The following is a 25493-nucleotide window of genomic DNA, read 5'->3' as shown; positions in this document are numbered from 1 at the left end:
CAAAACACACAACAACCACCAAACAAAAAAAAAAAAAAAAAAAAAAAAGTTTTTCTTGCAGTCTGAGTTATTGAAACATAAAATATTTCTAACTTTATTCTGTGCCTTCCTTTATAACTGAGAAACCATGGCGATTTCTATTACCAATTTCTTCTGCTTCTGTTTTTTGTCAGACATAAATCTTTCAGGGTAGCAAATTTTAACAAAAAGGAACTGAATTATTTGTTTATTTGCATCTCAATGTATTTCTAACACTGTATAAAAATGACTTAAGTTGTTAAACGGAAAATCTGCAGAATGTGCCTATCTTTGTATCTGAGATCGTCAGAATAATCTTCTACTGAAATAATTATTAGAAAAGGCTCCATTTTTATCAGCCTATGTTAGATTGGATAGTGTATCATTTTTTGGACTATCTCTGCCTATCTTTGTCTTCTATTAGAATAAATTTGATGACCTGGAACATTTAAGTGTGTCAAAAATAGGAATAAAATTCACTTTCTTCACACTTTGTACCATTTACTGACTCACCAGACACACAGTAGGTGTTACGTAAAGCCAGCAAATCTTCATCAGAGGCCATGGACGGTAACCAATCATGTCTTCGATGTTATCATAGAGACGATCTGCACCTGTTCAGGAAGATCAGAAACCAAAACATTTTGCACAGAGCACTAAATTAAAATTTTAAGGCACGTCTAAAGTCAGATGGATTAAATCTTGTCCTTCACATTAAACTGAAACAAGAATGCCTTTAATAGTATACTAGCAATGTGTGCACATTTGCATATAAAATCTCAGTGGCAAATGCAATTTTGATAAATGCTGCACAGACAGTGTGTCTCTCTGGAGGTAAAAGGAGATCTGATCATGTCATACACACCCTGAGTCAGAAATTGATCCAATAAATACTCATGTTTTAATTTCATATGAAATATTTTGCATGTTTTTGTTACTTTATTTTCACTGTGGTTACAAAGATTGTGATTTAAATTACATTTCCTGTTTAGTTGCTATGCATAATTTTGCCAGATTAACCTATTTATTTATTTTTTTTTTTTGCATTTGCCCTTTAGAGTTAAATTACAATGAACTAACACTTCACACGTGTCAAGCTATCCCAGGAAAGTCCACTGTAAGCTGGAACACAATCAGAACATTTTTTTTAAGACTGCTGACTGACCGCAGCAGCCACTGCCTGTGGACACGCGGATCAGGACGGCTCTCTATGGGGAACAGCAGTAGGTGGAAGACGCTGGAGAACCTGAACAGTCCTCAGCGAACGGCGCCGGGTCTTGCAGCACATCCGGGATAAGATCACACACGCATTCCAAGAACCACTGAGATTCTGTAACCTAATCATGCAGCTTTCTGAAGCAGCGGTGGAGTCAGAGCTTCAAACATGAGGTCATTACTGTCCGAAACCATCAGCGTTATCTGCGGCATTTTAATAAGGCCTTATCTAAAGCACAGTTATTAAATTCTCAAATACTTTGATGTGTCAGCAAATTACATTAACCTGTTTTGTGACTTAGTCAGTCACGGACATGACAAATACAACTAAAACTGTTGGTTCTAGGTGCAAGTGAAGAATAAGAAAATCAGGAAGTTTTTTGGTTAAAGTTACTGAACTCATTATTAATCTGCAGAGCTGTGCATCTCTGCAGCTCCTCCAGAGTTACCACAGATTTCTCACCTTATCCGCTGGTTATAGCACCTCTTGCCAGTCCTTTACAGAGTAGTGATGTATTGACATTAAATTGAGATCCATTTACTAATTAGGTGACTTTGGAAGGTAATTTGTTGCACTGGGTTTTATTTAGGGGCATCAGAGTAAAAGAGGTTGAACACATATGCATAACAATATAAAGGTTTCCTTCAACCTTGCATTATTACACTTCATTTTATCAGATAAAATCCCAAAAACTACTTTATTGAGACAAAGCTGTAGCAAGTTGTGGCATGACAAAATACACAAAAACATTGTTTTTCAAAAGCATAAATGCTTTTTCAAAAGCATAAATGCTTTTGAAAAACATTTGTTTATTCTTGAGGGAGTAAAGTGTTTTTTTTTGTTTTTTTTTGTACAGCTCTTCATAAGTACATCTATCACGTGTTTACTTACTTAAAAAAAAGAGAAGACACAGGAAACTTTGTGTCTGTGTTTGACCTCAGCTGCACCACTCCACATATTTCTTAAAATTGAGTTTTTAAAATCTCCACGTTGCAAAGCCTCTTTAAAAGCCTACGGGGTTGTTTTCTGGCCAAAGAATCTGTTTACAAGTTGTGCAAATGCAGCAGGAAATCTCAGGTTTTGGAAAGTATCAGTGTGAATAGCGCCATGTTTATGGTAGAGAACCACAAAGCCAACAACAAGTCGCTGATGTTCGTGATTTGCTGAAAATAGGCAAATGTTTCAGGACTGATTGCGTAACTTACCATATATCCATCCAATTGCTATGGATTGACACACTGAAAGTAGGAGAAGATTATTGCCGCTGCAAACATAATGATCAAAGAGTTGGAGGAAATATAAGCCCCCCTGCAGGAAGAAGAAAGGCTCGCCGTCAGGTCAAACACAGAAGCAGAAGACTCAAATGTCCAAATGTTCAGAAACTCACACTTTCCAAACAGAAAGCTTAGTTATCGGATTGAGTGTGTTTGTTGACAGCACTGAGTTCTCACCTCTGTGACGAGAAGGAGGCCGAGAAAGAAGCAAACAGCGCAGAGACAAAGCAGCAGCAGTTCTCTGCGATAAGCTCTTCGAAACACAGAGGGGAACATATCTGTCACTGAGGTCATCAGGCACTCCAGGCTCACAAACTGATGAGACAAACACACAAATTCAAAACTAACAGACGTCACAAGATTAAACTAATATCAGACTTTTTGACTTTTTAATTCAGACGAAGTTGGGATAACGGTGTTTCCATCAGGCATCTAGATGGGCTGTGTAACACAGATGGACACGTTGAGAAGGTTTCCAGTATTTCCAGATTTTAAAAAGGCTCTTTTCTTCCTCCTAGCAGCTGTTAGACCATGTTTGATTTTGCTGCTTCCAGCAAAATCAAGACGTGTTTACATACATGCTGGCATTTGCACAGTCATTTTTCAATAACATTTATGCTGTTAATGCACATCCGTTTGTCTGTGCTGCACTGATCATGCTGTTTTATAAATTCCCTGTTGTGTTATTATTATTGAACACGCATGAACATTATGTACACTGAAAAAAGTAATCCGACTCAGCTGCACATTACTTGGATTGTAAATAGAATATTAGTAATTTTCTGATCTTATTTAGTATTTTCTGAGAACCAGAACTTTTGGTTTTGCATAGGAAACCCAATTATAAGCACAGAGGCCATTAAAGATTTTCTTTGAGGTATCTAACCTGTGTTTACCATTTCTGTGTATCCTTTATATTGCAAATGTTCTTATCTTATAGTTTATTTTCTCATGTCATGTATTCAGTTGTATTTTATGTCAACACACATAAAAACAAACGACAACAAAAGAAAACATGAGCAGAGTGCTAACCATTGGAGCCAGCAAATAGTGAAAATAATCCATGTTTGATAAATAAATAAATAAATTCATTGGGATATTGTCAATATTTACCTGTGTGTCTGCACCCAACAAGATGACCATGACGAAGAAACAAACAGCCCACAGCTGAGGCAAAGGCATCATGGCTACAGCACGAGGATAGGCAATGAATGCCAAGCCGGGTCCTGTTGGAAATAGTGCAGTATATTAAAATGCAAAACAAAAAAATAACTGTCATTTTCACCCTACGCACTGGAAACATGAAGTCAACAATGAGCTGCAAGACTGGGGATAAGTAGCTTAATGACTATGTGCTTAAGTTTCTCTCTCTAAATATCTCAGTATATTTATTGGGACCTACACTAAAATCATGTAATATCTGATTTCAGAAATATTATTCTAGTAATGTTTGAGTTCAGCATATTTAAAATTTTACTTTCCCAAACATGTTCAAACCATGATGTTCTCTGAAATCAACAAACGCAACAACCATTGTTGCGTCCTGCATATTAAATCAAAGTGGTACTGATCACGGGTGTGTTAGATTTTCAAACAAAAGCGGACGTCTCACCAGAAGCAGCCACCTGGGATATCGGCAGTCCTTGTTCATATGACATAAATCCCAAAACAGAAAAGATGGCAAACCCAGCCACAAAGCTAGAGCCGCCGTTCACCAGACACAGAACAAATGTGTCCCTGCGGATGCAGACCACAATATTTCTCATGTTTGAAAACAAAACTAAACAGACGAAAAACAATTACAAATTCCACAGAAAATACGTCATATAGTTGATTGCAACATTTAAAATGTGTTTTCAGCTCTAACAATTTAAGGTTTTAAATTATGCAGTTTATTAATGAAAATAAAGAACGTTCAAGTTACTTTCCCAGAACTTATAATGTAGTTTTAGATTCCTTTCCAAATTACTTTCCCTAATTACTTTATGGTAACTTTTCCGTGGCTCGGTGTTCACCAGCCGACACGGACTGAACGGCTTTGTTCACTTCCTTTGCTTCTTTTGATAAAGTTACAGACAGACTACAATTATAAAACAGAAAATAGACATCATCGTTCACAACTTCTCCTTCGGTTCGCTGATTGGCCCATTTCAAATTCTACCAGAGGAATCCAGGTGAATGGGAGAAAGTCTAGACCAGGGGTCCCCAAACTTTTTCCTGTGAGGGCCACATAACTTTTTCCTTCTCTGGTGGGGGGCCGGAGTCAGTTTGTAACAGAAAAAGTGTGACGTTTGCAGGAGTGCCTAAATGTAAAAATGTATTGTTTTCCAGAAAGCACAATCAAATAACCCTCTCTGGGTTCTTCACAGAAAAAATCCAGAAAATGTCACTATTTATGAAATAAATGCAGAAATTCTCTTCCGCTCCAGGTTTTCCACGATTCATCAGAGGGGGGCGGACACCCAACATTTGAGTAATAACAGGTCAAATGAATATCACATTTATTACGGTTGAAAAAGAAAAAGTTGCCAAGTTTAGATTTAACTGAACCGATTACGGTAGTTTCCGAACGGTAACTGTAACAGTAAAAGTGCTGAGCTTTCGTGTCTGCTACTAGCATGTGCTAAATGAAAATGGGTGCCTTCTTCTTCTTCTTCATATTTCAACGGCAGCTTGCATCCACTACTGCCATCTATTGGATCCTAATATTTATGCCTCAAATTCTCATAATGATCCCAGTATTATTTAAAAAAACGAAAAATCTTCTTTTTCCCTGCAATGCTATTTAACTGATCAACAACATTTTCAAATTTCAATTCCCTTTTAAAACCTAATTCTGTTTTAATGGGCATTTTCTTCTTTTATTTCCAATTTTGACTTCCAATAATTCACTTCCTGCTAAAGAGCCCCCTGGTGGTTGAAGAAAAATCCACATATAAGCCACATGGTTCAAAGCTTAGGAAAAAAGTAGCATATATATATATATGAAAAAAAATGTAAATGCTCTCTGGTATTGTTCAGGGAGCTGGACCAAATGTGGGGGCGGGCCGGATTCGGCCCGCGGGCCGTAGTTTGGGGACCACTGGTCTAGACTGTGCTGTGAAGTAAGATCGGAATCGAGTGGAAGAGTGTAGGAAGGTAATGGTAATTCTGCCAAATAAAAGCAGCTTTGCAGACAGATAAATTACCTTAGCGTACTTAATACTACAATATATTTTAGAGCACAGTATTATTATTTTGCATAAAATTGTACATTAAGATTTGCTTAATATTGTAAATACCAGGAGTCCAACTTGATTTTAAAGACGTGAGGCATTACAACTTTGCTAATCTCCAATCTATAACTTTCCAAATAGTAAAACAGGACAGAAGAGCAATAACTACTGAACCACATGACTAAATGCAAAAGTATTGCACTTACTTGTAGCAATCATTGTTATACTGATTGTAGCTTCCCAGAGCTGTCAGACTCCCCTGACAAATGCCAAAAGAGAAAAGGACCTGTGCACCTGCATCCATCCAAACCTACACAGACATCAGCACAGCGTCAGTGAACAAGCACTTCAGAAACCTCTGTAAAAGAGGAAGTCTGATGTATCTAAGGTGCTTATTGGGCTCAGACTTCCATTGGAAGCAACCAAACTGGGAGCTTTTCTTTGTCTTTGAATTTATTACTTACTTGAGGGTCCACCAACCTTGTAGGATCTGGATATAGGTAGAAAGCCACGCCATCCATCGCTCCGGGCAATGAGAGCCCACGGGCCAACAGAACGACTAACATCACATAGGGAAACGTGGCAGTAAAGTAAACTACCTACCAACACAAACATAAACGTTAGATTGTGCCTAAAACACTGGAAAACACTGAATTATAGCTAATTTTTTAAAAGAACAATTAAATGTTAGAAGTGTTGTTTTTCATGTTAACAGAAATCTTGTAAATATTTTGCACCAGATTTATGAAGCTATAAAGCTATGTGTGCTCAAAATATTTATGCAAAATCACCACACCTATCAGCATGTGTGCAATTCCTTTAAAATTAATGTAAAAGCACCTACATTTTTGCATTTTCTAATCTAACTTTTAAAAAACATAGATTTATAAGTTGATCACTGTGTTGAAGAACTATTAATTAGAAACTCCTGACTTTCTGATAACTTGAGGAATAAATAAAATGTGATTCAACATGTGGAGTTCAATGTCTTTTCACCATTTCTCTGGTCAGGAAAGACAAGAACATGCAATTCAGATATGAGCTGGTTTTTATTTGTTGGAGAATATGTTCAAGTGCAACTCACCTAACTTGGTTATATCTACAGTAAGTGTGGCGTTTGCATTAAATTTTAAATATGTAGGAGAGGATGTGGGCAGTAATTGGTGTGCTCCCTCGGAAACTGTTCCCAGATTTTCAACACTTTTCAGAGAAGTTCAAGCACCTTCCACTTTTTTTTGTCACAAAAATGTAAATCTGGCACCTGTTTTGTAAGGTCTATGTGAGATCTTTACTTTTTTCTCCAAATGACCCAGAAGCCTAACTATTTCAGACCTCTGGCCTGTGATCACTAAACATGATGTGTTTAGCAGCCAACTGGCTCTTTGCAAGCTTGTTTTTACAGAAAAACGGAACTCCAACATGATCGTGCAGAATGAAAGAACAGGACACGGAACAAAGGATGTGGAGAGAAAAAAAGGAAGAACAAAAATAAAACATTCAGCGAGAAGAAAGCACATAAAAGGATAAACAAAAGGAAATCTGAGTCCCCTTTCTGATTTCACAGGCTAAGCATTAGTGGGATGACGGTTTATTCTACTGTTAGCCGATTATGTGGTTTAAATGCGAGTGATATAAATTCAGTATTTGCTGTGCAATCTTTTATTCATTTATTCTTTTTTTTAATTTGTGCAAACTTTGATCCCCTGCAACTTCAAAGCTTTAAGCTCTGCCTTTTGGCCTTTTAACACATTTAATGAAGCTGTATTCACAGCTTGTTTATTCACTTTGCTTAGTGCGGAAAAGGCTTTCTTCTCAGTTGAATCAAGATTAGACGTTCTAGATCTATTTGTCCTAAAGTTTGCTACAATACTTCATACCAGAAGCAGATATCAGAAGTAGTCAAATTGAAATTTAACAGAAAATTTTCAGGAGAAGAAATTAACATTTACACGTTCCCATTATAAATGCTCCAGATTTTTAGTTCGTCTGGTGACCCGCCATATTTATTGTTGTTTTTTTTGTTTTTTTTTTACTTAGTGCATGCAAAGTCTGACACATCTCTCTTATCCATTTGTTTTATCCCTCTGAAGTGTTTCATGTGCTCTAAAACATGCTTGGCTGCATGTTGTGCTGCTTATGACAACAGTTCCCAACAGTAAAATACCACACCCAAAATTTGCTCCCTAAGAGTCAGTCCAGCTCTTATGAAAAAATCTGAAGAAAACTTTTACATCTACCTAAGAAATACTGCTTTTTTTTATATTATTATTATTATTATTCTTTGAGTTGATGCCCTGAAATTCATACCAATAATATTTTCAAAGAGATCCTTGCATGTGGTCCAGCTGAATGAGGAATATTTTTGGAGCAAAAAATGCTAAAATAATTTAAAATGTCGTCAGTACCCCATTCTAAATGGCAAAGCATCGAAGCATTTCCATCAGAGGTTGCCTTACCTTTCCAGTGGATCGCACTCCTTTCCAAACACAAAAGTAGCAGATAATCCAAGCGAGTAACAGGCACAACACCAGCTCCCATCTTAAGCTACCAATTTCCTCAATCCCCTTAGAAATGCCCAGAACTCTTCTCCTAAAAAGATAAATATATGCATAATGTTGCCAAAAGAGACTTAATAAGAAATATCGCCAAAATGTAAGTACAGACATTGCAACATGTCAAAATAACCAAAATGTGGTGCATTCAATAAAATCTAAAAGAATTTGAGAAAAAAATCCAACCGTTTGTTAAAAAAACAAGCAAATACAGTTTATTTTTCACAATAAAATAAAACACTAAAGGCATCCTAAAAACCCAACTTATTTTATCCAACTTTCAAAACTTAAATGGACATACTTAATTAAAAAGGGGGTATTCATTAATGTCAACTGCCCTTTCAAATGCTCCTGTGGTGACAACACAAATGTTTTAAAGCAAGTTTAGACTAGCAGTAAACACAGAACCTGTTTCCTAGATGTGTTTGGCAATTGATACTGCTTTCATTAATTGCCAAAGCAACTGATGCAAGCAGCAGTTTATTTAAGAGCTTTACTTGGTTTGAACAACAGGTTTGGAGGGAAAGGCTGTGAGGATGCAGCATGAAGAGGCAACAGCTAAAATCCTTTCACTCAGACTATTGGCAACAAAAACACAGTTTTAAAAGAATTCACTAGAGGCGAGCAGCCAGTGGTTTATTGAGAAACAAAATCATCAGCACCAGTTTTACTTAGAAAGTTTAAAATAAAGTTTGCATTGAAACTGTATTTAAATACATAAATACTGGCTTTATAAAGCCGAAGGAACAGGAATCTGACGGTCTAAGTAAATTAGCGCTGCAGCGCAGGATGTTGTGAGAGGAACTTAGAAAAGTAGCAAGTTAAAACTTCGAGTCTTTGCTTCCAAAGTATATGTGATGTTTATGATTTGTCAATTAACTCTGACATTTGGCAACTATTTTGCTAAATGCTTGTTGCAGTGAGAGTGTTTCACACTATACGTGTGCTTAAAGTGTCCAAAGATGGAAAGGTAGCAACAAATTGCAGAAAAAAAAACTCAACTTTAGATATATGTGCACTGTATGCACAACATTATGACCACCTATCAAAACATGTGGAGCTCACCCCAGTTTCACTGCTAAGAAGCGGGATCAGCCGAGATACGGATTATGCTACTCGTCTAAAGTGAAGGTGTACTGAGTTCTGGCGCCAAGATGTTGGCATCAGATCCTCTTAAGACCTGTAAGCTGCCAGGTGTGGCCCTCATTGTTCAGACTTGTCTCTTTTGAACATCCCAAAATGCTCAATTAAATTGAAATCTGTGAAATATGTAAAATCAAGGCAACAGCTCAAACTCCAAACAATTCCTAAGCAACATACAAACATCAGAAAATGCTGCTTTCTATGAAAAAAAAAATGGAAATAAAGTCTGCCAATAGCTAGGCTAGAGATATGTGTAAAAGTAATACCTATATGGATGGCAAGATCTGAGGTTTTATAGCAGAACATCATGTAAAGCCTCCCGGTGCTTTTCAACTTCTAATAGAGCATCCAGGACTCCTGTGTGGCTTTAATGAACAACACACACACCTGGAATCCCACGTAACGTGAAAGAAAATCTGATTCTTCAGATCGGACTACTGAGCAGGGGTCAGCTTGGTCATCCTGACTGGTCTCCAACTTGTTTCATGTTCATCAATGAGCCTTGACTACTAATGACTCTGGACCTCTTTCCCTAGATGCTGACCACTGCAGACTGAAAACATCCTGTAAGAGCTGGCGTTTTGGAGACGCACCAACCCAGACGTCTGACCATCACTATTCCGACCCAATTTGGTCATTAAAATCCATAAACGATACATAAATGTATGTATTTTACAGGTAATGTCATTTTAAAGCAAAACAAGGCAACTACGTTACCTTCAGTCATTATAAAATTAAAAGTATTTTGACTCTCCTTGAAATTGGGCCTCTGTCTCTTCAAGACGCTTCTACTCTTGCTGACACTCCGCCTTCATAATGCTTCTCATTATGCTGTTAACAGTTGTTCTAAGAAGAGTTGGACTAAGAAGAAGCTTGTATGATGAGCTCAGCAGATGTGTAGTTCCACCAGCTGTTTGCTAATTGCTGCTGCAGCTAGTCTGAAGGAGCTGAGTGAGGGAGGTGAAAGAGAGAGGGGCTCTGTGAGGGGAAACTCGGCTGGAGAAAATTTGTGGGAAAAAGGCAGCGCTTTGTTTTAATTTAAGTAGTGGTGTCTCTCACGTTTTAGTTGCGTGTAGGAAATACAATATGTCTAAAACATGGCGGACTGGTCAGTAAAGGAGGCAGGCATGAATTACACTTACTCCCAGAACTCGGTTGCAGGTGTTGTTGCATTTGCAGCTGCTGTCCAGTTGGATGACATGTTTTTCTTATCAAATTCAACACAAGACTCTGATTAAAGAAAAAAATCAATCAAATAAGTGTGCAATGCACTGTGTATGTGAGAAAAATATATTCATATATTTACACTCATTCAAATCCAAGTGAAGCCTAATTCTGTGTCAGCACTAAATTTCAAGTGAGAAACTGAAAGTTTTGTTCGAAGATATGCTCAGGATCAAGAGTGGCATCATTAACACTATGATTCTGATCAACATTGACAAAACATTTTATTATAATTTCTATTTATTTGCTTTACCTGTGTTCCAGGAGTTTCCGCAGCTGGCCCATGGAAGGTCAGCGCTGAAGGATGAGAAGAGGTAGAAGAAAGCCCACGCCTGGATGACAATGTACGACACAGCAGCGTATGCAATCACTACCTGCGTGGCGTACCCGATACCTGAAGGCAGAGATGGGGTCAGAATAGGTGACTGTAGAAAAATGACTGCGACAAATGCAGCATTTTGCAGAAATAACGCAGCTTGCTTCAATGTGTTTTGCAAAACAAACTGCAGGATTTCACCTCACTGCTAAGTGACCTTCAGTTACCTAGCAAAGTAAACCAGTGAATGCAATTCTTGCAGCAAGGGTATAGAGTTACTCATAATAATCGGATCTGTTATTTTAAAAGGAAATCTGATGTAGTCATTTAAATCTTTGACTATTCTTTTCCAGGAACATAATTTTTATTGTCTTCAAGCAGATACCTTGTTAAATACATCTGGTTTAATTTCTACCTAAAACTGAATTGCTGCAAAGAGACAGTTTATCTACACAAATCATATCACTTACCCCAGTTTTTCTGCAAACTGGACCAAACGAATTTATTAACATGTATTAAAAAAATAATAACAAATGCACTTCCTGCTGTCCTGACAGTCTGCTCTCTGATTAATATTTACTGCATCTTGTATCTCCGGAATTTTTCTACATTTGCTATGTCACATCCCATCAATTTTAGTGGAATTATATGTGGTAAACCTACAGAAAGTAGTGCATGATTTCAGTTTTGTCATCGTTGTTTTAGAACCTATCCCTGTTTTAAACTTAACCACATCCTAGTAGTCGCTGCAGTTTGTCAAACTCAGTTAAATAAGCTGAGCAGATCAGCTCTGAGCCCGTTTTAAAGGCCAAAAGGTGAAAGAGGTCAAATACAGTCAGTCACAGCAAAAGCTCAGCCAGGACGCGTGTTTAATCTATGGAAGGAGAACATTACGTTGTTGTATACAAATGTTTTCTAGGAAGCCTTCGAGGCTTTCACAAGACAGGTTGGATAGGTTTCATTTAGGGGTTTCCAAATAAAGGAGGCTGAATACACATTTATCTATCAATTTAAATATGTATAAATAATTTCCCTCATCCACACAACTATGTGCTTTGTGTTGATCCATCATCTATAATCCTAGTAAAACATTAATAATATTTAAAACATAAGATGTTATGTTTTAGCGGCCTGATATTTGCAGCCGTCTCTTCTGAGTATTGTCAGACCCTGCGGCGTCCTGTTTGAACATCACACATTATCACATAGATTGGATAACAGCTGCATGTAAAACCACTGCACCTGAGCAAGATAAAAAAATATAAAAAAAACCTTTTTTGCTAATCCCATCAACCATGCAGTGTGCGTGACAGATTGCATGCTTGAAACCCAAAGTTAGGAATTTGACGCGAGTTTCCCTTAGGCCCAGACACCATAACATGTCAGGACCTTCAGCGTTTATTGCAGCTTTAATGCCTTTTCCCACCTTTACATCTTGATAAATTAGGTGTGAAGAATGCCATGTTTCAGTCTACACATTCTCCTCTGTGTCTAATAATCCATCACATGGAGCAGCTGAGCGACAACAGACAGTTTGTTGTGTGCAAAGTTTCATCAGGTTTCCCAGAGTTGACACGTGACAATTATTAATCATAGCTTAACAACGGACAATTGTGCTTTGTGGGAAACTTCTTTTGCTTGTTCATTTGGGAATGAACAACAGATTCCTCTTTGTTCTCATGTGAGACTCTGTATTTGGGTTATTTGGACCTATTTTGATGCCTGTGACAGGAGACTTTCCTCGGTCTTTTCAGATTAAGGGCATGCCTAATTTTTAGCTGCTTGTAGATTTAGATGACTACGGACATTTGTAGATATTATTTAAGATGATGGCTTTATGTCTAGACGCAGGAAATCCGCATTCATTGGCCCTATTACAATATCCCAATCTCACAAGAGTGAACACATTTGAACTGGGCTCATGCAAAAAAATAAAAAATAAATAAATAATATATATATATATATATATATATATATATATATATATTATTATATTTATTTACTTATTTTTTATATTATTGTATTGTAATTACAGAAGTCACAGAAGCTGAATAGCTCCTTTCAAAACTCGCTACATTGCTTGATGGAGTCCATCTGTGTGTGATTTATTCAAAGGCTTGTTAGAAGATAAATCACCGAAAGTAAGGACGAAAAATGAACACTGCAGACAGTTCTCTTCGTTTGAAAGCCATGGATAAGTTTGAAGCAGGGTTAGGTTAGGAGACAATATTTTAAGCTTTGAACATCTGATGGAGTGCTGGTCAATCCATCCTTCGACAATGTAAATAGTCTGGCACAAATGCAAAACCTGCAAAAACATGGCTGGTCAAACAAATGGGCAATCTGGACAAGGAGAACCTTAATCAGAAAAGCAGCCAAGAGCCCGATGGAGACTCTTTACTACATGCAAAATACTATTTGTGATGGAGTGTCACATCACCCTGATCACACCATCTCAGGGGTAAAACATGGCAGTGGCAGCATCATGCTGTGGGCATGCTTTTCTTCAGCAAGAACAGAGAAGCTGGTCTGAGTTGATGGCAAAATGGATGGAGCTAAATCAATCAATCAATCAATCAATCAATCAATCAAGTTTATGTGTATAGCACATTTCAGCAGCAAGGTGTTTCACATAATGAAAACACAGAATCAAACAGCGCAGCCCTGGATTTGCTCTCAGGTTTGTGCTGTCCTCTTCTTCATGCAGCAGCTCAGCCTTTTGTGACCGTTTGGTAAAAAGCTGCATATTAGTCGCATCAAACGATTCAAAGTGTGTGAAAAAAGCAGCGGCTTACAGTCCAGAAAGTAAGGTAAGTGTCAAAATGGCCAAGTCAAAGTCCAGACCTACATGCAATAAAGACGCTACAGCAGGAAACTGATGTTCACACTGACTCTCTGCAATCAGTCTAACTGATCTTGGGCTTTTTTGTGACGGAAAATAGGTACAGATTTCAGTCTCTCGGTGTGCTAATAAACAGATGCATACTCATGAAGAGCTGTGTTGTTTTTCTTTCTCAGAGTGGCTAAATTCATTTGCTCAGAACTATTTTCAGTCTTAAAAAATGTTGATGCCTTGAATCAGTTTCCTTCCACGCTACAATTATAAGCTACTTGTTTTGGTCTGTCACATAAAATCCTAATGAAAAACAACAATGTTTTTGGTTGCAACGTGACCAAAAAACCACTGTAAATAAATCTGATGACTTTCCTTCACAATCGATCAGTGGGAATTAACTTTGAGAGTGGCCTAAAGTTTTTTGCAGTAGATTTAACAGCTTTAATTACGTCTTTTCTTTTAATATGTGAACTGAGGACTCAAAGAAATTGCAAAACAAAAGAGTTTTTAAGTTTGTTGCATTACTGGTTTTGTTTTCTTTACAGTATTTATTTTTGCATGGAAGGGCGGCACTGCCACGGGCTAATGTGGAGTTGCATTGAGCTCCTGTGAAACACAAACCTTCAAACAGGGGACAGAAGTGCCTCCAGCAGGTGATGCAACCCTGGGACGTGTATTGCCCCATGGCTGTCTCCAGGAGGAACATCGGGATGCCGCAGGCAAGCAGAAACAGGGTGTAGGGAATCAGAAATGCACCTGAGAAGAAAGTGAGCTAAGTAATCTGGAAAACATCTCTTGAAGACAATTTACACATCCGTGAAAGTTTTTTTTTTTTTGTTTACACCACGTTAACTTTCTAATAAGCTGTTGCCAAAAATGCCATTTCGCATAAAAATACGCGATGTATAAATCTATGCGATGTATTTGTCATTATCATTTTATTCATTATCACACTCGTGTTTTTTTATTCTTCTTCACTTTATATTATGATCGGATGTTGCTGACTGACATCAAAACATGAGCCCTATTTCATTAAGCTCTGCTTACAAATACATGTTTCAAATTGTTTTCAGCTCAGTTTGGCTTAAATCATTTGCGGCTTCAACTAAAACCTTCCCACACATGTCAGTCATAACAGTGACACATGAACCAATTAACACTGATTATATCTTCCGTGAGGCACTAGTCAGTGAATGGCATATTTGGCAGTAGCTAAACATTTTTTTCTCACAGTTGATAGAATCCGAGTGTGCAGAGTTCAGGGTGTGAGCGAGTTTGACAGGAGCTAGACTGGAATGGTCAGTTGACTGGGTCAAAGCTTAAACCCTGAAATTGTGTTGCTGTGGGGTTTGAAGAGTTCAGTATCTATCATGGTGGTAAACTGGTGTCAGGATCGTAAGAGGCCAAAGCTCAGTGACACACGTGGTGATGATGATGATGATGATGATGATGATGATGATGATGATGATGATGAGGGATGGCCTCGTTGCTCTGATGCAACAGAGGAGCCAAAGCAGCTCAAACTATGACTGCTTATTTGCTTGACACGGAGTTTTGAACAGAAGTAGGTACACACTCGCACAGTAAATTGAATGTTTTACTTTGTTCTGTGTTACTTCAGTGACTTCAGTGTTCGTTGTTCAAAGAACAAATAAAGAATCTGATTGTTCATTGTTTGTGCCAAGTTGTTGAGGTAAAAACCCTTTGTTTCCTAATAGATTTGCAAGTGTACCGTATATGGAAAAAAGCAAAAACACCTTCACTTATTGGAAATCAATAAAAAAATAAAAATAAAAATAAAATGACGGGACTTCAAAAGCAGAAAATGGAAAAAATAAAGTATTTTCAAGACACAGACTGCATCTAAAAAGGGAAGTCAAATTTGGGGGCAGTGTTTGCTCTCAAAATACAGAAACTGGTTACATTTTATGCCATTTCCCTCAACACAATCAAATCATTTAGGGGGAAAAAACGCTATAATGGACAGTATTCATTCATTCATTCATTCATTCATTCATTCCAGCTCAAAGTTACTGCTGGTCCCCCATCTGGTCACCCCTTGGAAAACATTTTTGAAGCCGCTCCTGTTGCCCCGATCTGGAAATCCCTTAAAGCAAATTTCAACTACTTTTCTGTCTTATTTTTTCGGGGGGGGGGTTTCAGAGCCTACCTCCTCCGTTTTTGTAGCACAAGTAGGGGAACCTCCACAGGTTTCCCAGTCCGACCAGCGTTCCCGCTACGGCCAGCAGGAACTCCAGCTTGCTCGCCCACTGGCCGCGGTCCAGCAGCGGGGTCTTCTTTCCGGAGACGCTCCCCTGATTGGACCCGTCCACGCTGTTTCCTTTCACAAACTCCCTTGACATGTTGAAGAATCGAGAGAGAAGCTATCACTGAAAAGCCCCTGCGGCTCTCTGGCTCTTTTATATCGCGCACTGTTCAGTCCCTGGTTAAACTGGTTTACTTACTCAACTGATCTTTTTTTTTTCTCAGAAGCTTCAATAAGTTTAATTGCTGGACTAAAGCTTGCAGGATTACCAGGAGTTTTATTTTTTAAAAGCGTGACATTTTGGGGGGTTTAAAGCAGCGCGGGGGGCGGGGGGGGATAGACGGTGAACACTTACCCCTCCATCTTTTTGAGCCCCCTCCCCACACAAAGCTCCTTCCAGGAACACAGGAATCCGATCAGTATTCCTCTCAGCTTGAGCCACTGGGAACAGTAGTTGTGGTTTCCGCGGGATCCTCTGTGATGTAACTACACTTGAACTGGTTTGTTGTCACACACACACAGTTTGTCCCTGAAAGGGTTGGAAATCATGCCACTTCCGCGCTGTACTTTTCCACTGTGGCAGGACCATGAGTGGGCCAGATTAGCGCAGCTGCTGATTTAAAGCAGGCAGCTGAGTCGTGTCTGCTCACGCAGTCCACGCAGGAGAGATTTTAGTAACCCGTTAGCGCTTAGTGTTGGGTCCGTGACCAGTGCAACCAGATCTGGACATACTGTGATGTACTGTAAACATCCTGCTTTACGGTCTGCTCCTATTCACTCTTTATGGCTCTGGTTCTCAGACTTGTTAAATCGCCCTCTGATTAAATAAAACATGTGCTTGTAACATTGGGAAGTTGCTTCATTTCAGTATTTAAATTCAGAAAGGGAAGTTAAATATAATAAACAGAGCAGAGGAAAAGTACTTTCTCTCTTAAACTCTTGTTTTTTTTCTTTTTTGTTTTTTGTTTTGTTTTTTTAAATCAATCAATCAACTCTGGTTGACAGAGTTCACATGAAACTCTGTCAACCAAAGTAATTGGTTGTACCACCTTCTGGACAAATCGTGAGCCTCCTTTAGGTTATGCCACAGCACCTCAGTCAGATTAAGGTCTGGGCTTTGACTAGGCCACTGGAAAACTTTAACTTCTGTTTTTTTTTGTTTTGTTTTTTTGTTTTTTTTACAGCAACCCCAGTGGTTTCACACATGACTGCTCAGCAAAATATTTGAGCTGCCTGGCAAGGAAGCTTGCAAATGACACATCTGTGGGCAAATGCTTTGCAAACAATGACGAGTCTGACCACAAGCAGGAGGCGGAACATCTCAAAGATGAAAACAGCCTCTGCCAGCAATGTGAAAAAGACCAAGGGGATGACTGTGGACATCAGAAGGCGCAGACAGTGGTGGAAATGGTCTCCTGCTACAGGTCACTGACAACCTCACCTGGAGTTGCCTGGTATAAAACAGTTCCTTGAACTACTACGCCATTTGCTGCATACAGAACATCTGGGCTCCCAGCTATTGAGACATGATCGCTTCCTGAAGCATAGACTGTGTTGAAGCTTCAAATTTTACGCAATAGCTAACGTTTGTCTGTGAGGTATGTAATATGCCAGCTTCTTAGCATGAAAAAAAGGAGCATTTCCAATTAATTTTTCATCATCTTTTGATATCGTTGATATAAATGTCATATGGAGTGGTTGGTTGTGGTGAGGTGAGACGCAGGCTGAACCCAGGTTGTAGTGAAAATGATGAGATTTGAAACAATCACTTTCTTAGTGTCCCCCATCTCTGTTGGTTAAAAAAATAATAATTTTTTTGCTGTTTAACTTGTTGAAGTCATTGGGAGGGGCTAATACTGTTATGGACAATCTGATTGGTCAGCAGTTATACTGCTGTGCATGTCAACCAATCAAATCATAGAATCAATTTGAAGAGTCAAAGTTACAGCTTAAATAATATAATGTTGGCATGTAGCACTGGAAATATGAAATAATTAATCTTTGTTTTATGAATTCAACATTTAATAACTCATTTTTGCATGTAATTATGTAAGAAATTATTTAAACATAATTACGAACACAGTTTTGAATCTTAATGCATTTTTTAGTTTCATTAAGTGCAATCAAATTTAAAAAGAGGACTAAAATAGGACGTGTAATTACAGTACCTAAGGTCATAAAAGGAATAAGAACTAAGAAGAAAATATTTTACTGAGGATAAAACATTGTTAGAAAAATAATACATCTTTGAAAATGCTCTCAATGCAAAATTAATAAATATTTAATGAGAAAAGTCATTCAGTTCAGTGTACCTGATTAAAGTTGCATGTCTGTGAACTTGTATGTTTGGTCAGGCCACCTGCTGGAGCAGATCACTTGGCGACAGCTGGTCAGGGGTGATATGAAGACATGCTCCGTGTTTTAATCGTCACTTTTTTTTTTTGAGAGTGGTGCAATGTGACAACCTACTTTCAGCAAAGAGAACTTCTACTTTAACTTTACAGATTAGATGCAGCACGACCTGGTCTCCAATGCAACATGGTTTTTTGTTGTTTTTTTTTTACTTATAGAGATGCTGGTCTCTCCGAGTTTGCAGGTGGATTTCTCACTAGAATGGGCGACTAAAACAAGCCGGTAACTTTCTAACAGACATTTTTAATATTGGGATTCCTTATCATGTAAAACTAAATTATACTAAAGTAAGTTATAAGAAGAATATTTTTATTGCAGTGTCATATTACTAAAAGAGAGACATTTGAAATACTCCTGAAAACACTGTGGAAAAAATGCATTTGAAATGCACTGAATCAATCTTCTACCTTCAGGTGAACTGTAGTAAAGTTTGCAAAGCAATTAAAACCTCCTTATCTGAAGTCCAAACAACAAAGTGGAGATATGTTTAACTGTATTGACTCAGTGGATTATCTGAATGTGGCAGCAGAAGGACAAATAAAGCTGCGGATGAGCTTGAAAGGAGAAGTGAATGCCATATAAATCCTAAAAATACACGGATCACCTTCTAGAACCACTTGGTTTGTGAAGTAAATGATTGATAAACAAGGAAAAACCTGGCACCAGTTATTCCTCATAGGGGACAGAACTGATCTGATCTGATGGCTTAAAGTCATGGTTCGTGGTACATTTAATATTAATGGTACTTCAAATGCTTTTCATGGTGGTCGATCAAAAACTCCTAGTCAGAAATACTTGAGCTGACTTCTATTTACCTTTGAGTCGCAACTTGGATCTGGAAATGACTTCAAAATTAAGTAGAACTGGCTACATTATTTGCTCTACAAAAAGAATAAATATTATCTGCAGTACAACATAGTAACAACGTGTAACACTGAGACAAGTTTTGTAAATGTGAAAAAACTTTTATCAATTGATCTTTTTTATTTATTTTTTTTCTTGCAAATAAAAACTTCAGCTTTTATTCAACCAGCCAAGCAGCTCGGCTAAGTTATTTTTATTGTTGCTTCAACAACAAATTTGTTCCGTTTTCAAAGACAAGATGAGTAGATTCAAAAGGGATTTTAAAATGATGATTTCATCTACTAACCTATGAAAAACTATTTAAACTTCCTGATCTTACGATAGTTATGGTGCTTGTGTTAACCATGTTTTTGTGTTGTTTTATGTTTTGCTTTTACAACTAGATAAATACTAAAAATAAAAATAAAAAACTTATTGTCATGATCCGTGTTTTTCTGTTTAGTTATTTTGGGATTTTCTGTGTTTAGTCCTGTTTCCCTGAGTCTCTGTGTTGTCCTGTCAGTCCTGGATTGTTCCCAGGTGTGTTTCGTTCCATGTGTATTTAAGTCCACCTGTTGTCTCTGTCTCTTGTCGGGTCCATGTCAAACGGATGTCCTTTTGTCTGTCGGCCGTCCACAGTAGAACTGAAGTCCTGTGGCGACCTCAGCTCTCGTTTGCAGTCATTAATGTCCTTACAGTTTAGTGAAAAAGACACATTCAGTTCTTCGATATGAAATGTCTGCCTAGCAATGTCTAATCTCTACAAAAGAAGATGACAAAACATAAGATTGAATCATTTATTAAACAAAAGATACCAACAAAAGGTGTTTTCTGCGGTAAAAGTAAAGACATCCCTGTGTTTCTTCCTTTGAATGTATAGCCTGTTCCATGTAACCCTGCTGCATTTCAATGGGATCAAGTTTTGGTCTTTGACTAGGCCTAAGACTTTCTATTTGTGGATGTACCTCCAGTCAAAGTTAAACTTGTGAAGTCTGTTGCTAATGCACAGCCATAGACTTCCAAATCAACCAAAGCGAGAGTTGACTGTATGTGTAATGATGACATTTTAGGACTTTTGGAGACTTCTTTTAGCATTTTGTAGTCTGCTCTCGGGATACATTTGCTTGTCCAGCTAGAGGTGGGCCAACTGAATGTTGAATTTATTATGACAGATCTCTTTAATATCCTACCAGACTCATAAGCTACCACAATCTCCTTTCTGAAAGCCGTAAGTGTGAATAAGAGTTGTCCAAATGTATTCTTCACCATTATTTTTTTGTTACATTTTTAAAGAAAATGTTAGAAGGTATTTTTAGTCTTTAATCTTTGTATTCCTTGATTTAAAAAAAAAATATTGTTAAACTTTACGCATGTTCAAAGTTATTAGTCAACATACAGGCTGTACTGTTATTTTTAACACAGCAGGGATGCCCTGCTCAAACGTAAAATATGCCCAGGAATTATCAGTATAAATAACATAATTCAGCTGTTATGGCAACCGTATGCCACAGAATGCATTTAATAATGTGTCTTATCTTGAGTAAATAGACATTTATGGGTTTTCTGAAAGCAACTTATATTTTTTCTTGGAGTCTGGCAGGTGTTGTCCTTGACCTTGTGACAGAGAAACAACCACTCATAGCAAGCAACAGCGAGATTGTTCTAAAATGAGTTTTCAGCAGTTTCAGAATGAAAATGCAACACTGAAGATAGCATTGGACTCGGAGATTTCATATCCATATGTGACCTTAACCTTAAAAAGTAGACACAGCAGTACATTATGAGCTTTTGGAATGTTTTAACTAAAAAAAAAATAATAGCAAGATGTTTCACTAAGAGCGCCTGTGCCACCGATGAGGTAGCAGAGTTGGTCTGCAGATGGCTAGAGACCAAACAGGATCACTCATTGTGTGCATCTGGAACACTTTGAAGAAGAGGATGTTGCCCTTGATTATTAAAAACAAAAGAGAGCAGATAATGACTAGATGAACAGCTAAGTGATTTAGCAGGAATTACAGAGGCTCCTCTGGCCGACTTATTACTACAAGCTCCAAGGTTGACGTAAACCAGATCAGGTTTCCTGTCGCACAGTTACTCTGGATTCTTATTTTACGTACGTCAATTGAGACAGTTGAATAAATCTGACATCTCTTTCCGTGTCTATGTGGACATTTACTTGTACTGTTCCTTTAAAGAAAGTTATTTTACAACTGCTTGTCAAACATTAAACAATGGCTGAGGGATATCTATGACTTTCTACAAAACTACAACACGACAGCATTTCTGAAACATTTTCTTGTTATTTTACATTGTATTTGTTGCACTCCATATTTCTCTTGGAAGTACTTTGTTAGTTTTACTTTCTGTTTTGTCAGCTACAGTATCAAAGGAGTCGGCCCGCTTTGACGCTGTAAGGTTCTGGGTGGCTGCAGCATTTACTACTCTACTCTTCTATCCTTCCAGGCTTTTGTTTGGGGATCGCCTCAGTACTTGCTCATTATGCTTATTTCAGGTCTGACTATAAAAACATTTCAAATCTATAACTAAATTTGTGGAGATGACGCAGAGGTCTGCAGCTCCAGTTCTCGACAGTGTTGCAACTTTCAGATACATCCCTGCTCCAACACACCCTTGTCAAAAAAGGCTGAATTCCCTCTCGGGTGAATGCATCCAAAAGTTCTGCTTTACAGAATCTGAGTTACATAACAGCAGAATCGATTGCTAGTCAAACATTAATCAATGGCTGAGTGATAAATATCTTCAGTTAAACTCTGAAAAGACAGAATATCTGAATCATTTGTATGCCGTTTGCAAATGTTTGACTAATTTTTATTGTTCAGTTTTATTGTACTTCACTGTGAGGCATTTTGTAGCTTTTTATGCTCTGTTGTAGCATAAAAAAGCTACAACAGAGCTTTTTTAGTTTCAGGTAAGTTCCTGGGCAAGTTACAATCAGCTGTTTTGCGATGAAGAAACTACTATCAATTTAGCACATTTGGGGCTTATTGAAAGACAAAATTGAGCTTAAAAGAGAAATAGTAAGCAAATGTGTCCCACTCATTGAAATTGTGGGAAGTGTTTGGGTCTCTGTTTGGTCATTTAGCGGATTTATTTTGTGCTTCCGCCCTTTTTGTACATCCCAAAAAGCTGGATGCCAACAGCAAATATTGTGTAAATATGATTAATGGTATCCACCATTAGGATTACTCAGATCTTCTTCATCTGGAGAAAACACTAAAGCAGGACCCTAAACATACAGCCAGAGCTACACAGGAAGGGTTTGGATCAGGTTGGTCTCTGATCCAACACACCTGAATCAAACGGCTGATTCAGGTTCTCCAGAGTCTCGTTTTTCATCTGATTATTTGACTCTGGTGCACTGAAGCATCTAAAAGTTGTGAGACACTGGCTATTGAGGCTTGGGAACAATCCCTGGTCTATAGAAATGACAGGTGCATAAATGGCCAAATCAAAGTCCAGACCCCCCCCTCACAAAAAACAAAAAAAAACAGAGAATCTGGAGCAAAACTTGAAAACTGATCTTTGCAGAAGCTTCTCACTTAAGCTGAGCTTGAACTATTTTGTAAAGCGTACAGTTGGTTTGTGGTTGCTACATGCAGGTTAAAGACAATGAGTGCTTTTCCACGGCAATGTCACTAACTTCCATGTAGCCTGTCCCTGCTTGTAGCACATTCAACTTATTTGTTGTGAAAACTGGAAACAAAAACTAGTTACACCACCCGTTCAACAGTCAAAGTGATGCTTCAGTCTCATTAACCCGTAAACAAACATTACCCATGCTTGTTTACCAGGCGTTCTGTCACAAAGCGCATTAATTATTAAGCTAAAACCATCCAGATTAACAACGCATATTAAAGTAAAAACAACAAAATTGCTTTTATCTCCTTTGTTAAAATAATTTAGCAACCATTAAGACGAGCATATGGTATATGGACACTGTTTAAATCGGCTCTTCTAATGCCCTACGCTGAAGCAGGATGATATGTATGCTGAATTATTATTAAAACGGCTTACAGGTTTACACAGAGTCTGACATGCACTGAAAAGTGTCAGCTGAACGGCAAAATAACTATGTTTACACGGATGGTTGATCATTTGTCCTGTTCAACAGGCAGCTGCAGAGATCTGAACCTGATCTGCTTCAAGTGAGTTCAAACACACATCCCTTGAAGGCAGAGATATTTCCAAGATATGACTGAAATAGCAACGGGACAATTATCTTTGGATCGCTTTCCGCATAAAGTCAAGATCTTCTGCCATTCAAGTTTAATGCTTTGTAGTCAAAATAAATAAAATACAAAAATAAACTTAAAAAATCTCATCTGAAACTGGTCCTGAATGCGGCGAGGCATTGCTCCACCAAAGAAATATCCTAGATTGGACACAGAGTTTTATAAATGACAGTGGTGGACAGCAGCATATTTTCATAGTTTCATTTTAATATTAGAATTACATTTACTTTTACATTTTGGACAAATAATTGAATAAATCCAGAATAAAATTCATCGAATGTCAGGCTCACTTTGTTTTCGGGATGATTAGAAACACACAAAAACTGAGTAATTCAAGAATGAAAGTAACCCAAATGTGTTTTTTTTTTTTGTTTTTTTTTTACCAAGTCCAAAAAAAATAAAGTAAATCAGCTTTTAATATTCACTGCTAATGGCGCATGAAGAAGACCATCACTGACAGCATTTTTAAGCCATGGATGGACACAGAAACATACAACAAATATTTTTGAAGAAACTTTTTTTTCCCCTCCCCCTTTTTTTTAAAAAACAAAGACAAAAATTCTTAAAGTTTTTCGCACTTTCAGCAAAAATATTGAGCATGATCGACCCTTCAGCTGTGCATTCGATTTTTTTGTTTTGTTTTTTTCTTCCTCGGCTGCAGTGAGTCACTCAAGTCTCACTTTCATGAGTCAGGAGTACCGATGGCTCCTCTTGAGTTACACAATTTATCATGCTCAGGCATATTTGGCACTCATTCCATTCAGAAATTCATATAGTAGTCACAAAGTTTTATTCCCACCTGCACATAAATACACAAATCTGTCACAAAAAAAGGAAAAATGTACAGCTCAGACCCGTACATGTACATCACCCTCTGGTGGCAATTACAGCCAGTACCAGACAAGAAAAAGAGATTAAAAAGTAAAATACACAGTTATAACATGAGATATTAGTCTTCTGATACTTCCAGTATTTGACAGATTTAACTCACAGCTGGGACAGAAAGTTGAGGTTTAGCAACATGTTATTTGTTTAATGTCATATGAAGGAAGATATTTTTTAAATATGATGCATAATAAAAAAAAAAGAGGCAAATCACTAAAATGAGAATGGAAACTTAATGAAGATGATGTGTGGCACTGACTGCTGGCTTTGTCTGTCTGGTTTTACTGTACTCTTAGAATCTGATGCCAGATTTCAATTAAATCCTACTTTAAAAACGTACACCGATTAAAATCCATGTTTGAGAAGTGCATGTAAAACAAAAAAAAAAGTATTCCCATGGTCACTACGAGAACAGTTGTCAGCTGATGAGAAATCAGATTGTCATGAAATTCAGCACAATCCCCTGATATTTATTTCCTCATGTTTAACAACACACAGCTTCGGTCGTGACTTACGCCTTCATGAATGTCTCTTCTGAAACATTTTTCTGCTCTTGTTAGTTCTTACAAACCCATGATGGCGCATTCAGATGACAGGATTACATCCACATTTTAGATGACTACCCAAGAGACGGAGAAGTACAATAATGCCACTCCCGAATCTTTGCTGTGAACGTGACATCAAAAATGACCCCAACTGATTCAAAGTGCAACTTCGATGGCACAATTTTAATCTAATTTTAGGCTGCAGAGTTGGGACTGCTGTGTGAGGAGTTTTTATGTTCTTTCCTGTATATGCGTCAGTTTCACAAGGAGACTCCAGTTTCCTCCCAAAGTAACCCCTACTACTGACAGGAACATGCATGATGGATTATCTGGTGACTGTAAAGTGCCCTTGGGTGTGAATGTGTACATTTGTAGTTATTTGTCTCATCGGTAACACTTTATTTGAAGGGGGCTGAACTGATATAAATTTGTTATAAAAGTATTATTGATTGCACTTTAAAAATTAGGCATCTTTATGTTATTAAAGGTAAAGTT

The 25493-nt window shown here is 37.8% G+C and overlaps 1 protein-coding gene and 1 long non-coding RNA gene across 2 annotated transcripts in view; one reads left to right on the top strand and one right to left on the bottom strand.

Annotated features, from left to right (window-relative positions):
- Nucleotides 1-616, top strand: part of LOC107836273 (uncharacterized) — an 11911-nt gene extending 11295 nt beyond the window's left edge. The window contains exon 3 of the long non-coding RNA XR_001662155.1: nucleotides 535-616. This is a non-coding gene — a long non-coding RNA (uncharacterized LOC107836273). The remainder of the gene's footprint in view (nucleotides 1-534) is intronic.
- Nucleotides 424-16807, bottom strand: LOC103138408 (sodium- and chloride-dependent GABA transporter 2-like). Its single transcript, XM_016671588.1, is given in 13 exon segments — nucleotides 424-632; nucleotides 2440-2542; nucleotides 2686-2823; nucleotides 3622-3734; nucleotides 4121-4245; nucleotides 5930-6033; nucleotides 6188-6322; nucleotides 8180-8312; nucleotides 10561-10648; nucleotides 10896-11036; nucleotides 14416-14550; nucleotides 15965-16149; nucleotides 16416-16807. Coding segments are annotated over 13 exon segments (1602 nt in total). The 5' UTR covers nucleotides 16424-16807; the 3' UTR covers nucleotides 424-438.
- Between the last annotated feature and the right edge of the window lie 8686 nt (nucleotides 16808-25493).

The sequence above is a fragment of the Poecilia formosa genome, unplaced genomic scaffold (genome assembly GCF_000485575.1).
Source record: "Poecilia formosa unplaced genomic scaffold, Poecilia_formosa-5.1.2 Scaffold2, whole genome shotgun sequence".
In the NCBI taxonomy this organism is placed as follows: Eukaryota; Metazoa; Chordata; class Actinopteri; order Cyprinodontiformes; family Poeciliidae; genus Poecilia; species Poecilia formosa.
This window is presented reverse-complemented; position numbering and strand designations above follow the sequence as displayed.